Source organism: Oryctolagus cuniculus, chromosome Y (genome assembly GCF_051225735.1).
Source record: "Oryctolagus cuniculus isolate XC-2025 breed Fujian yellow rabbit chromosome Y, ASM5122573v1, whole genome shotgun sequence".
Taxonomy (NCBI): domain Eukaryota; kingdom Metazoa; phylum Chordata; class Mammalia; order Lagomorpha; family Leporidae; genus Oryctolagus; species Oryctolagus cuniculus.
Genome location: NC_142889.1, coordinates 21,869,782 through 21,883,746, shown reverse-complemented (window position 1 = coordinate 21,883,746; position 13,965 = coordinate 21,869,782). Strand labels below are relative to the sequence as shown.

General features: G+C 50.5%; 1 protein-coding gene across 1 annotated transcript; it reads right to left on the bottom strand.

The window, feature by feature from the left end:
- Positions 1–474: 474 nt before the first annotated feature.
- LOC149119361 (sodium-dependent neutral amino acid transporter B(0)AT1-like) lies at positions 475–1,890 on the bottom strand. The gene is made up of 5 exons (XM_089325100.1): positions 1,758–1,890; positions 1,225–1,359; positions 1,096–1,142; positions 860–985; positions 475–759 (listed from the first exon to the last, which is right to left on the bottom strand). Exons 1-5 carry the CDS (start codon positions 1,888–1,890, stop codon positions 475–477), a joined length of 726 nt encoding a protein of 241 aa, XP_089181226.1.
- Positions 1,891–13,965: the final 12,075 nt, after the last annotated feature.

Sequence of the window (13,965 nt, the reverse complement as noted above, 5' to 3'; positions counted from 1 at the left end):
TGCTGGGCATTGGTGCAGCCGACACACATGATGCCGTCGGCCATGGAGACCCGGCTGGACCCACAGCTCCACTCCCAGGCACGTGCCTAGAGGTGGGGTCGTTCCCAAGAGCCACAGAGCCCCAGGCACCTGCGGAGCAGCCGCAAGGCCCTGTAGAGCTGGCAGGACAGGGAGAGTGGGTCACGGGGTGGGACTTGGGCTGGTGGGGTAGGGAGAATGTTCTGGAACTGGATAGAGGTGGTGGAGACGTGGGAGCCACCTGTCCTGCCAGCCAGATGGAGCCTCTGTAAGGGTCAGCACCCGGGAAACCAGGTGCCACAGGGTCAGCAGGGTCGCCCTCCTCATACCTCCCCCAGCACGCCCCCACCAAGGGCTGCCATGCACGCTCTCGAGAGGGTGGCCGGGTTTCCAGGTCTGATGGAGAAACTGAGGCGTGGTCTGCTCCCGGCGCCCCAGGACCCCTGCACCCTCTACTCACTGCATCGAGTTGTAGCTGGAGAAGGAGAGGAGGCCGCCGAGGGCCAGCGAGAAGGAGTAGAACACCTGCCCGCCCGCATCCAGCCAGGTGACCGGTTGGCCAGCTCGGTGACCTGCGCAGAGCGAGAGCGCAGCGTCAGCGGGCAGTGGGCAGCTGCGGGCGGCACTCACGTTGGGCGTGAAGAGGAAGGCGATGCTGGCGCCCGCGCCCTTCAGCCTCAGGCTGCGGATCAGGAAGATGGCGAGCACGAGGTAGGGTAGCGTAGAAGTCGTGTACACGGCCTGCAGCGGGGCAGGGAGGCGGGCTCACGGCGGCCGGCGAGGGCGCGCCCTGCACCGCCGCACCGTAGCACCACAGCCGCGCGCGGCGCCCGCCCCGCACCTTGCCCGTTGTCTCGATTCCGCGGATGGTGCACACGTAGAGCGCGCTCCAGGCACACGTCAGGCACAGCAGGATCCACCGCTGCACCGAGCCCGTGTCGTTGATGGACGTGGATATGTTGAGCGTCTCGCGGTACCAGAATTAGTCCACGGAGGAGCTGCGTGCACACTCATCCGTGTAGCCTGCCAGGGCGCGGCCGTGACGCGTGTCGGCGGGAGCAGCACACGTGCACGCACCCGGGGCTGCATGCTCCCTAGCTCCTGACGGCCTCCCTCTCCCTTGGCTGCCCTGGGTGGAGCGGAGTCTCGGGGCTCCCTGTCCCCAGCCCCTCCAGGACCCTGGCTTCGGCCCCAGGTGCAGCTCACCAGTAAGGTTCTGGTCCAGCGGGCACTGGCTCCAGGGCAGCCGGTCCTGGAAGGAGTTGAAGAAGTACCAGAAGATCCAGGCGATGATGGTGTTGTACAGCCCGACCATGAAGGATGCTAGCATGGCGGTGATGCCTGCGTGGGCGAGGGGGCTTCAGGGGAGATTCTGCACGTGGTGGGGCAGGGGCTCCTGTAGGTGCTTGCCTCTAACAGAACCAAGCATGAAGGGACCAGGAGAGGCAGGCAGGGGAGGCCTGGATCTTGGGCTTCAGGGCAAGGGCCTCCTGCCCCAGGAGCTCTCATCAGTGGACCCTGCCCCCTGCCCTGGCCGGAGGTCTGAGGGAGCCAGTGCCCCTGTCACAGAGCTGGTCAATGAGTGACCCCCCGGGCTGGCAGGGTGTGGGAGTAGATGGAGGCCGCCTGAGCAGGTGGCCAGCGCCCCCTGCTGGGCTCTTACTCTGGGCAGGCAGGCTGTGCCCCTCCACTCTATGCCGATACTGCCCACACTTCCCGGTGCCCAGGGAGGGGCCTACCTACACCCTTGAGGGCTGGGTGCATGGCGCTCCACATGCCCACAGGCCCCTTGTGCAGCCTCTGCCCAATGGCAAACTCCAGGTACAGCAGGGGGATGCCCTTGAGGACCAGCAGGATGAGGAATGGGATCATGAAGGCCCCTGGGGAGGCAGCACCAGTCAGGGCAGGTCCCCTTCTGGAGGGGCCACGTAGGGGCTGTGCAGTGCCAGCCTGGTGGCCCTCCCAGCCCGCGACTGCCCAGGAGCCCCAGCGTGTGCGGGCAGCGTGGAGCCAGGCAGGACCAGGCCGCCTTGCAGCTGAGTGACTGATCCATCACAGACTGGTTGCTGCCCCTGGAGCCGCTCCCCTGGGGCTCCCAGTGAGCTTAGCCAAGATGCAGGAGCTCTGTCGTCCATGTATGTCCAGCCCCAGACCTGACAGAACTGTGCACACGTGTGTGTGCATGCATGTATTTTGCATGTGCTGTGTGTACACGTATGTGTGTGCATGTCGATATACATGTGTGCATGTATGCACGTGTGTGTGCTTGTGTGTGGGCGTGTGTGTACTGTGTTTTGTGTGTATGTGTGCTTGCATGTGAGTGCATGTGTGTGCAGTGCGTGCATGTGTGCACACGTGTATGTGTGCTTGTGTGTGTGTATACTACCAAACTTGGCCTTCAGTGTCTGTCAGGTCTCCTGGTTGTGCCCTGTGTGTGCTCCATGAGAATCACATTGATGGGAATTTTTCTCAGTCCAAAGACAACACCAAGGTGGTTGTTTGGCCTGGGGGTGCGGGGCCCACAGCCCACTCCAGAGGGCCTGGGTTTGAGTCCCAGCTCCACTCCCAGTTCCAGCCTCCTACTGACTGCCACCGGGGAGATGGCTCAAGGACCTGGCTCCCCGGCACCCACATGGCTTGGCATTCAGGGAGTAAACCAGCAGGTAGAGCTGTCTTTCAAGTAAGTTAGTTGAGTAAAAAAGTGGCAACCTGTGAGGAAATGCTGGTGCATTCTGACCTCAGGGATTCTCGCCCAGGAACCCAGAGAGCAGCTGGACTCTGCTCAAGACATCACCATCACTCAGATCTGGACCAGCAAGGGCCACGTCTCAGTAGATGAGGGCCGAGCAGAGTGCCCACCCCAGAGCTAAGCCCAGGTCTCCCCAAGACCCAGCCCCAACCCTGCAGAGCAAGGCAGCTGTCCCCCAATGGATGGACAGATGGACAGAGGAGCAGAGGAGTTCTGTGCTCGGGCCTGGGTGCTGTGTGACATTAGTGGATGACAAAGAATGCCTGTAGCCCTCACTCACAGGAGGACCCCAGAGAGACAGGAAGCAGAGCAGGGCTGCCTGGGGTGGGGCCTGGGAGTCAGGGACAGGTGGGCACCCAGCTTTGGGCTGGGGAGATAGAGCTCTTGAGAAGGTGGCAGAGGCAGCTGCACATGGCCCCACCTGCTGCCCCTGCTACACACGGCACCATCAGCTGCACATGGCACTGCTGCCCCTACTGCACACGGCACGGTCTGCAGCCAGCTCTGCCTCCCCAAGGCTGAGGTCCCCCCATCTCAGGTTCCTCGCTTCCCCCACCCTCCTCACCCTAAGGGGATGCTCTCGGCCATCCCTGGGAGCTCTGGCCTGAGACTTCTGGGAAGTGACCTCTGAATGTGGATGACATTGACCTCATTCTGAAATTACAGGAATTCAGGGCTGGGCAGGAACAGGAGACTGACCAAAAAGTTCAGTTTGTCAGGTTGTACGCAAACTCAAAGGAGAAGTCCCCACTGGCGAGAGTCAGCCTGAGGCTGGGACAACACTGAGTAGAGGCCTCAGGCCATCATGGCTTGCACATGTCCAGTGGGCCATGAGAATGGCCTGCACAGGTGAGCCCCCACCTGGTGTCCACAGGTGCCTCCCAGGCCCTGGGTGGGCCAAGGTGGCCCCCTTCCAGCTGGGGGCTTCACCGGGAAGGAGGCACGCAGCAAACCACACAGCCAGAAGCCTGGATGCCAACGGTGGCCCCACACCTGACACCAGTGGGTGATGTCTCGTCCCTGGATGTGGCACAGGATCACCTCGGCCTGTGCTGAAGGCAGTGCCCAGGAGCAGGAAGCAGAGGCCTCCCCGACCCTGTGCCACATGGCAGCGGTGGAAATGAACTTCTGTCATCAACGTTCTAGAACAGATCTCTCCCTGTGGCCACTTAACCACTTGTCCGGGCTGCGCCGAGTCACACTGCCAGCATACCAGGTCGACCAGGGTTCTCTGGAAGCATCCTGGTCTCCAGTGCTGGCCTCCCCGACCTGGCCCCAGCTCTGGCGCTCCCAATGCCATGGTCTGCATCTTGCTGCAAGCCTGGGCAGAACCCGGGGGAGCCACCACAGAGCACCTGCTGGGCCTGTGCCCTCATCTGCTGCCCAGTGTGCCCCGAGAACTGAGTGTGAGGAGCATGGGCACACAGCACCTGCGTGTGGGGAGAGGCCTCTGCCTCCCAGCTGCCATGGCCACAGACGTTCAGCTGCTCCCCTGGAGTTGTTTTCCGCCTGTACCCGCAATGAACTCTCATTCCAGCGTTTCTCCGCACATCTTGTGAGGTGAGTGGGTGTCGGTAAAGTCTCCCGCTGCTCCCTTAGGAACTGCCTTGTGCCCCTCACCGGCTCCTCGCGGAGTTAACATATTCGCTGGGCAGAGACGGCCTCCTTCGTGTCGTGCCACTGTGACACCGGGGCTGCAGCAGGGGTGGCCTTAAATCTGGCCGGTCCTGCCTTGGCACCCCGCAGTTATCCCGTCTCCTTCCGGCCATGGCCTGAAGCCCTCGGCCACGTGCGCCAGACAGCCAGGTGTGTCCTGAGCTCCAGGACACTGGAGTAATGTAAACATTACTAGATTTCCCACATTGGCAAGACAGCAATACTCCCAAGATATCAAGCGTTATAGTTATTTGAAAAGAAATCTTGTCAATCAGGCTACTGCCTAAAACAGAGAAAGGACCAGAACCAATGGCTGGCATTGTGGCACAGTGGGTTGAGCTATGAATTGTGATGCCAAATCAGAGTGTTGATTTGAATCCTGGATCTATACTTGACCTAGCTCCCTGCTAATTCACCTGGGGAAGCAGTGGAAGATGAACCAAGTACTTGGATCTCTGCCACTCGTACAGGAGATCCAGATGAAGTTCCTGGCTCCTGGTTTCAACTCAGCCCAGCTCTGGTTGCTATAGCCATTTGAGGAGTGAACTAGTTGATGAAGCTTAATAACTCTCTCTCTCTCTCTCTCTCTCTCTCTCTCTCTCCCCTCCTCTCCATTTCACTCTCTCTGTCACTCTTTCAAATAAATAAACCACTAAAAAATACAAAAAGAAAAATCACAATTATTTAAACTAAATGCTTAAAAGCATTAATTAAGTTGAGCATCTGACCATAAAAAAGCAACTGTTAGCAGAGCAGTAAACTATAGGAATGTCCCTATTATAGTTAAGATTGTCTATAATGAACAAAAACAGGAAAATTAACATGGAACATTGAAAGCTCTTTTCTCAAGGGCCAGCACTGTGGTATAGCAGGTAATGCCATCACCTGCAGTGCCAGCATCCCATATGGGTGCCAGGTTTGAGTCCTGGCTGTTCTACTTCTGATCCAGCTGTCTGCTATGGCCTGGGAAAGCAGAAGATGGCCCCAGCACTTGGGTCCCTGCACCTGAGTGGGAGACCTAGAAGAAGCTCCTGGCTCCTGGCTTCAGATCAGCCCAGCTCTTGCTGTTGTGGTCATTTACAGAGTGAACCAGAGGATAGAAGACTTCTCTCTTATGTCTCTGCCTCTCTGTAACTCTGTCTTTCAAATAAATAAATAAATCTTTTTAAAAAATAAATAAAGCTCTTTCCTCTGGCAGCAGACCCATGTGAGATGGGTCTTTCTTTTCAATATTGTACTAAAAGTGTAATCAGGGAAATGAAACAATGAAATTTAAACACTGAGTATAAAGATACATTTTTTTAGATTTATTTATTTTTATTTGAAAGGCAGAATTACACAGAGGAGAAGGAGAGAGAGAGAGAGAGGTCTTCCATCAGATGGTTCACTCCCCAATTGGCTGTAATGGCCAGCACTGCGCCAATCTGAAGCCAGGAGCCAGGAGCTTCTCCCAGGTCTCCCATGTGGGTGCAGAGGCCCAAGGACTTGCCATCCTCTACTGCTTTCTCAGGCCATAGCAGAGAGCTGGATCAGAAGTGGAGCAGCTGGGTCGAACCGGTGCCCATATGGGATGCCTGCGCCACAGTGGCTGGCCCCAATGATAAATTTTTAAGTAACAAAACTATCTATACAGAGATAATCCTAAAACAAACTGATAGGAGAACTAAGCAAGAATCCTGGGTACAAGATTAACTTATACCATCAATGGGGTTACTATATATCACTAAGAAACAAGTAGAAATCTATTTTAAAGGAAAAAGATACAGACTAGAAGCAAATGAGTCTTTTCAGTATCTTTAAATATTCTTCAAAACAATAAAAAATACTGAAGTGACATACAAGAGAAGTATGCCAAGAATATGATGAAACTGAAAGGCTCAAGACTCAGTAAATGTTAGTAAATTGTGACTGTGAGGCTAAGTTCTAGGTCACAAGATCCCAGCAGGATCACAGACATGGTGGGGATTGAGGGATCTCAGGTGGAATCATCAGGGACATGACAGTACAGGCTGCTGTCAAGAGAGCCAGCCCCCAGGAGGATGAGGTGGCTTTAGACTTGAGCTGAATGTCCCCCAACAGAAACTGCCCAAAGGACTACCCCTATGCTAGGGCAATTCTGATTGGTTGAATCTTTTCTGATGTCATGTATAATCACCAGCTGAACAAACTGTCCAATCAGGTATGCTGAGACAACACTGGAGTACCATATGGGATCTTTGATCTTGTTGTTGCCAAACACAGCTTCTCTAGTCTCTTCCCAAGAGAGGCCCTTGGTGGCTCAGCCTTTGCTGCTCTGTGAGTTCTCCTCACCACAGGAGCCATCAGAAGGATGCCCAAACACCTCAGAAGCTGAAAAATGGAGTGTGTAGAAACAACCGCCTCAAGCTTTCAGGATGTGAGCTGGGCTGGCAGCTGGGATTATGAGTATGCTCTCTCATCCCTGCATTTAGTTTCCTTGGCTCAGTCCTAGAGCCAATCTTGCCAAATTGTGTTGTGAGGATGAGCGAATTCTCAGGGAGAATACAGACTTCATCATGTATGGAAGAGAAGCTGTGACATATAGGGTCCTCTCTCCCTCCTTTCTCTCCAGGGGTGACCTGATTACTCTTAGTTGGGAAACAGATCATCAAGCCCACAACCCAATCCTCTTAGCATAGACCTTCCTCAGTGTCTGATGCTGTTTTCTGTTGCTAATAACATAATACTATAGAGTTATCGTGTAAGTTATAAAAAAGTAGCTTTATTTGGCTCGAATCCAAGGTTGGGAGCAGTCTATTGTTGCAGTGTTCTTTTTGACAGAGGCTTAGATGTGGTATAGAGGCTATGTAGCCCAAAAAAAGGAATGTAGGAGAGGCCAGTCCAAAGTGACTTTTTAAAAATATATTTGCTGGGCTGGCGCTGAAGAGTAAGGAGCAAAGCCTCTGCCTGTGGTGCTAGAATCCTATATGGATGCTGGTTCATGTCCCAGCTGCTCCTCTTCCCATCCACCTCTCTGCTATAGCTTGGGAAAGCAGTAGAATATGGCCCAAGTGCTTAGGCCCCTGCATCCACATGGCAGACCTTGGAAGAAGATCCTGGCATTGGATTGCTGCAGCTCTGGTCATTGTGGCCATATGGGGAGTGAACCAGTGAGTGGAAGACCTTTCTCCCTGTTTCTCCCTCTCTCTATCTGTAACTCTGCCTCTCAAATAAATAAATAAAATATTTAAATAAAGATATATTTATTTACTTGAGAGGAAGAGTTAAGAGATACACACACAGAGAGACACAAAGATTGATCCTCTATCCACTGGTTCATGCCCCAAGTGGTCAAAATGACCAGATCTGGATGAGGCCAATGCTGAGTCTGGAATGCCATCCCCATCTCCACATGGGTGCAGGGAGGCAAGCACTTGGGACATCCCTGCCACTCTCACATAGCAAGGAGCTAGATCAGAATTGGAGTGGTCAGTACTTGAACTGGCACCCATATGGCTTACTGGCATTGCAGGTTGCAATTTAACCTATTATACCACAAAGCCAGTCCCCCAAAGTAATTTCTATAGCAGACCTCTGGCAATAACTCATTAATCACATGAAAAGACTTATCCTAATCACCTCTTATTGATGTGGTGAAGATTAGATAGGTAATTTTTTTTTTTTATTTATTTATTTTTTTGACAGGCAGAGTGGACAGTGAGAGAGAGAGACAGAGAGAAAGGTCTTCCTTTTGCCGTTGGTTCACCCTCCAATGGCCGCCGCGGCCGGCGCGCTGCGGCCGGCGCACCGCGCTGATCCGATGGCAGGAGCCAGGAGCCAGGTGCTTTTCCTGGTCTCCCATGGGGTGCAGGGCCCAAGCACCTGGGCCATCCTCCACTGCACTCCCGGGCCACAGCAGAGGGCTGGCCTGGAAGAGGGGCAACCGGGACAGAATCCGGCGCCCCGACCGGGACTAGAACCCGGTGTGGCGGCGCCGCTAGGCGGAGGATTAGCCTAGTGAGCCGCGGCGCCGGCCTAGATAGGTAATTTTAAGTTAATGAGCTGGAAGTCACACCTAGTTCACTTTATATTTTCATATTCATCTTCCTGTCAATCAGGGATCCCCACCCCAGGAAGTGCCTCCTCTTACCCAGGAAATGGGGGTTGTACCATGTAAACATTTCCATTTTTCTTTCTTTTTTAAAAGTTTCATTTATTTATTTGAAAGCCAAAGTTTTACAGAGAGAGAAGGAGAGGCAGAGAGAGAGAGAGAGAGGTCTTCCATCCGATGGTTCATGCCCCAGTTGGCTGCAATGGCCGGAGCTGTGCCGATCTGAAGCCAGGAGCTGAGAGCTTCTTCCAGGTCTCCCATGCAGGTGCAGGGACCCAAGGGCTTGGGCCATCTTCTACTGCTTTCCCAGGCCATAGCAGAGAGCTGGATCAGAAGTGGAGCAGCTGGGATATGAACTGGCACCCATATAGGATGCCGGCACTGTGAAGTAGGCAGACATACAGGATAAAATTGATTAGATTTGTGAACTGGGAGGCCACACCTTCACACCCCTGTGTGACCACATGCCCCTAACTGATGCCTTCACCATGGCCCTGTGTGGCCTCATTCCCCTACCTGGCCACACTTGGGTGCCCACAAGCCAATCAGCTTAATTAACCACTTGCCTTTGGAAGTGGGTTAAAAGATGGGACATGGTGTGGCCTGGCCCTCTCTTCTTCCCTGGACTCCTGCCAGGAGGGGGCTGGCTGTAGCCCTGCACCACCAGGGCACATGGCCAAGGCTTCCTGGCCTAGATGCTCTTCCATGTGGCTGGTTCCTGGTGCTCGGTATGAATCCCTATTTACCTCTCTCTTAAATAAAGCTCTCAACTCTCCTATGCATTTTTCTCACTAAATAAAAGCTTAAAATGTACCATGCTGCCTCATTTATCTGTGCTGATATTTAGAATTCTTCTTTAAATAATAGGCAAGAACCCTCTAGGGCTTATTAATATTGGGGATTTAGTAACAAGCCCATGGTGAAATCGTATGGCACCCCAAATTCTGGTAGCACATGTGACACCCCAGAACTTTAAGAGCCACATTTTTAGTGTAGATTTTAGGGGGTCTTCTCCAATTTCAACTGCAGGCAGCAGCTTTACCCACTACACCACAGCGTGGGCCCCAACACTTCCATTTTTCTAAGAGTATAAAAAGCTAGGAAGAACAGAAGCTCTCTGTCATCCACCTAGACTCAGGAGGAGCAGAGCAGGCTATAATTCCCTTTCTTTGGCCCCATTCTTCCTAATTAAGCCCTTTTGGGTGTGTGTATGTTTCTCACTTTGTAAAAAGTTTATCACATTGCATGCTGTGTTTGGGCCTGTATTTAGTATTCTTCTCTAAGTAAAAGCAAGAACCTGGAAAGTTAATTTAGGCCCTACACCTAGTCCATAACATTATAAGATGTCATCTATTTCTATTTCCTAATAACTCATTATTGGGATTCGATCTCCCAATGACAGAGTGATCAATCCATAGCAATAAGTCTGGCAATAAATGCCTATATATCCAGATCTTTTTCCACATTACCAATTGACAACTTTCTCCTCTAATACTTCCAAAACTATCAACTATTTTTCTCTATGACACACTTCATTCAGCTCCAATGTGTTAGGTAGGAAATTAAAAATTAGCCTATGCGTGTAAGAGGGACCTAAGGAACACAAGGCACCACAGAAGGGAAAGCACTGCAGCAGCCCTTAGCAGCCTCAGAAGCACACATTCTGTCCTGCCTAGCATTTTCCACCATAGAATACTACTCCTACCCTGATAACATTACTGGTGGTCCTAGCCTTCTCCCAAGATAAGCTCCCCAGAGGAATCTCCTGGTACCATCTGGGCTACCAACCTAATAACATTCAGTAATAAAACCTTGGGAGCTAGTTTACCTATTTCATATCTGGCAAGTCCTTTGCCCAGAAGAGGGAAGGAGAAAGAAAAGTGGTGGGAAGAACTGGACCCCAGGGACCAGTGTTGTGGTGTAGCAGGTTAAGCTTCCTCCTGTAATGTTAGCATCCTATAGGAGCACCAGTTTGGGTCCCAGCTGCTCCACGCCCAATCCAGCTTCCTGATAATGCAACCTGGGAAAGCAGCAGAAGATGATCCAAGTCCTTGTGCAGAGAGTTGGATCAGAAGTAGAACAGCTGGACTCAAACCTGATTCCCATATGAGATGTTGGTGCCACAGGCAGAGGCTTAGCCCACTATGCAACAGCACCAGCCCTGACAGAAACTGCTTTTTTTAAAATTTTTGTTTTGACGGGCACAGTTAGACAGTGAGAGAGACAGAGAGAAATATCTTCCTTCTGTTGGTTCACCCCCAAAATGGCCACTACAGCCAGTGCACTGTGCAGATCTGAAGCCAGGTGCCAGGTGCTTCCTCCTGGTCTCCCATGCAGGTGGAGGGCCCAAGCACTTGGGCCATCCTCCACTGCCTTCCTGAGCCACAGCAGAGAGCTGGACTGGAAGAGTAGCAACCAGGACAGAATCTTGAGCCCCGACCAGGACTAGAACCCGGGGTGCTGGCACCACAGGCAGAGGATTAGCCTAGTGAGCCATGGTGCCGAACAGAAACTGCTTTATTATTCTGTCTTATGATATATGTGTTTCATATGTGTGTGTGCATATGTTCTATGTTGCACCTACATGGTAAAAATTCCTTAAGAGCTCTATTTTATGTGACATACATCAATGATGACTCACATAAATTGAAACTATTAAATTAATCCAAATATATTTTGGCTCATGTGACACCTTATATTGTTTCAAATTTGTTGGTAAAAACAAACTAAAGATGTTTTCAGAGTCATTAATTTTTTTTTTGCTTGCAAAAGGTATACTTGTTTTTCTTAGATACTTTAAAATAATGTATAATTTTGACCTAAGAACAATAGTGCATAAAAGGTGTGATGCAAGGTTCCTTATTTCATTTGTAAGAAGTATAATTTAATTTAGTTTCTTTTAGTGTTTAAAGATTTACTTATTTACTTGAAAGGTAGAGTTACAGAGAGTAAGAGGCAGAGAGAGAGAGGATCTTCCATCCACTGGTTCACTCCCCAAATGGCTGCAATGGCAAGAGCTGGTCCTCTCTGAAGCCAGGAGACAGGATCTTCTGGTTCTTCCACATGGTCACAGGGGCCAAAGCACTTGGATCATTCTCCACTGCTTTCCCAGGCACATTAGCAGGGAGATGGATCAGAAGTGGAGCAGCTAGGATTCGAACCAACACCCATATGGGGGGTGCTGGCACTGCAGGAGGTGGCTTTACCCTCTATGCCACAGCACCAGGCTCTTTGTTTCTAGAATTGTTCTTTGGCAAGACATGATTTCAAATTATAACCATGCTTTTTTTAAATATCTTAGTTTCTTAAAAAATCTACAATTGTTTAAATAAGTTAGTAAACACAAAAGATAAATATTTTCAAATTCACATACTGTTGTTTTTTTCATGTCATGTTAGAGTGCTGTATCATATGGGAAGTGTGGGTGGAATTCCTGATTCCTAGTTGTAATATAGCCCACCATGGGAAGTGAACCAGAAGAGGGAAGCTCTCTGTTTTTACTGTTTTCTAATTAATTCATTAAAGACTTCAAGAGAGGTGCTGGTACTGTTGCATAGCGAGTAAAGCCACTGCCTGCAGTGCTGGTGTCCCATATGGGTGATGGTTCGAGTCCCAGCTATTCCACTTCCAATCCAGCTCCCTGCTAATGTACCTGGGAAAGCAGCAGCAGATGGCCCAAGTCTTTGGGTCCCTGCATCCATGTGGGATACCTGGAAGAAGTTCCTGGCTCCTGGCTTTGGATCGGCCCAGTTCCAGCTATCGCAGCCATTTGGGAAGTGAACCAGTGGATGGAAGACTTCTCTCTGCCTCTGCCTCTGCCTTTCTGTAATTCTGCCTTTCAAATAAATAAATAAATATTTAAAAAAACACACAACGTATCAGGAGTAAGGAGCTTAGAACTCAATCCAGGTCTCCAATATGGCTCAAAGGGTCAAAACTACTTAAGTTATTGCTCACTGGGCAATGTACTCACAGGGCGCACATTAGTAGGAAGCTGGAATTAAATCAGGTGTGGAACTGGTACTCAAACCCAGCCACTCTAAAATGTGGATGTAACCAGGTAGATCTTAACCACTTGGTCAAATGCCTCTCCCTATGTATTTTAGGGGTGATAAAATATTCTAAAAGTAATAGTGGTTATTGTTACACATAACTGGAAGCTGGTGGCTTGTATGTACACCCTTAATGGATGAATTTCATGGTAAGTGAAATATATTCATACCTCAGTTCTGCTGCTTAAGAATATGATATTGGCCAATGCCATGGCTCACTAAGCTAATCCTTCACCTGCTGCACCAGCACTCCAGGTTCTAGTACCAGTTGGGGTGCTGGTTCTGTCCCGGTTGCTCCACTTCCAGTCCAGCTCTCTGCTGTGGCCTGGGAAGGCAGTGAAGGATGGCCCAAGTGTGGACCCTGCACCCACATGGGAGACCAGGAGGAAGCACCTGGCTTCTGTCTTCGGATCAGCACAACTCCAGCCATAGTGGCCATTTTGGGGGTGAACCAACAGGAGGAAGACCTTTCTCTCTGTATCTCTCTCTCACTGTCTAACTGTCTGTCAAAAAAAAATGTGATATCATATTGACAAAGTTTTAGCCAGGTGTATTGAATTATCAAAATTTTATGTAACATTTTTAATGCATTTCAAATTCAAATTCATGTAAAATGTGACTTCCCCTATGTAAGCTGTACTGCACATTTATGTGTAGATATAGATATAAATGCAAGAGAAAGTGAGGGCAGCATAGAACTGGATGAAATACAATGACTGATTTGGGGCAGGGGATGGTGGAGAAAGGTGATATTAGTTTTATCTCATATGTCTTTCTTTGAAAATATATTCATGGATTAAATTAATGGATAACCAAGCATGGTCAGACACCACAGGTATATGCCTAAATATTTTTATTAGTGATGTATCAGAAAGGACTTATTTCAGCTTTTATTCCTTATGGTATTCTCAATTAGTCAATCCTACTGTTGGTTCATCATTTCCCTTATCATCACATGAGGGACTATTAATTCTTCTGCATTTGGTACAAATCAGAGAACTCCTGTCACTTAGTTAATGCTCAAAATCATGAGCTCTACTCATTACATAGAGAGTACAGGTGGCCAATGCTGTGGCTCACTAGGCTAATCCTCTGCCTTGCGGTGCTGGCACACTGGGTTCTAGCCCCGGTCAGGGCGCCGGATTCTGTCCCGTTCCCCCTCTTCCAGGCCAGCTCTCTGCTGTGGCCAGGGAGTGCAGTGGAGGATGGCACAAGTGCTTGGGCCCTGCACCCCATGGGAGACCAGGAGAAGCACCTGGCTCCTGCCATTGGATCAGTGCGGTGTGCCGGCCGCAGCACGCAGGCCACAGTGGCCATTGGAGGGTGAACCAATAGCAAAAGGAAGACCTTTCTCTCTGTCTCTCTCTCACTGTCCACTCTGCCTGTCAAAATAAATAAATAAACAAATAAATAAATAAATA

What these genes read in the sequence shown, in the direction of transcription:
- LOC149119361 (XM_089325100.1), bottom strand. Translation starts at nt 1,890, where the DNA reads ATGATCCCATTCCTCATCCTGCTGGTCCTCAAGGGCATCCCCCTGCTG. An exon ending in CCCAGCCCTCAAGGGTGTAG is followed by an intron (nt 1,360 to 1,757) that starts GTAGGCCCCTCC and finishes TCGCCCACGCAG; the next exon opens with GCATCACCGCCATGCTAGCA. An exon ending in GCTGGACCAGAACCTTACTG is followed by an intron (nt 1,143 to 1,224) that starts GTGAGCTGCACC and finishes CACCCAGGGCAG; the next exon opens with CCAAGGGAGAGGGAGGCCGT.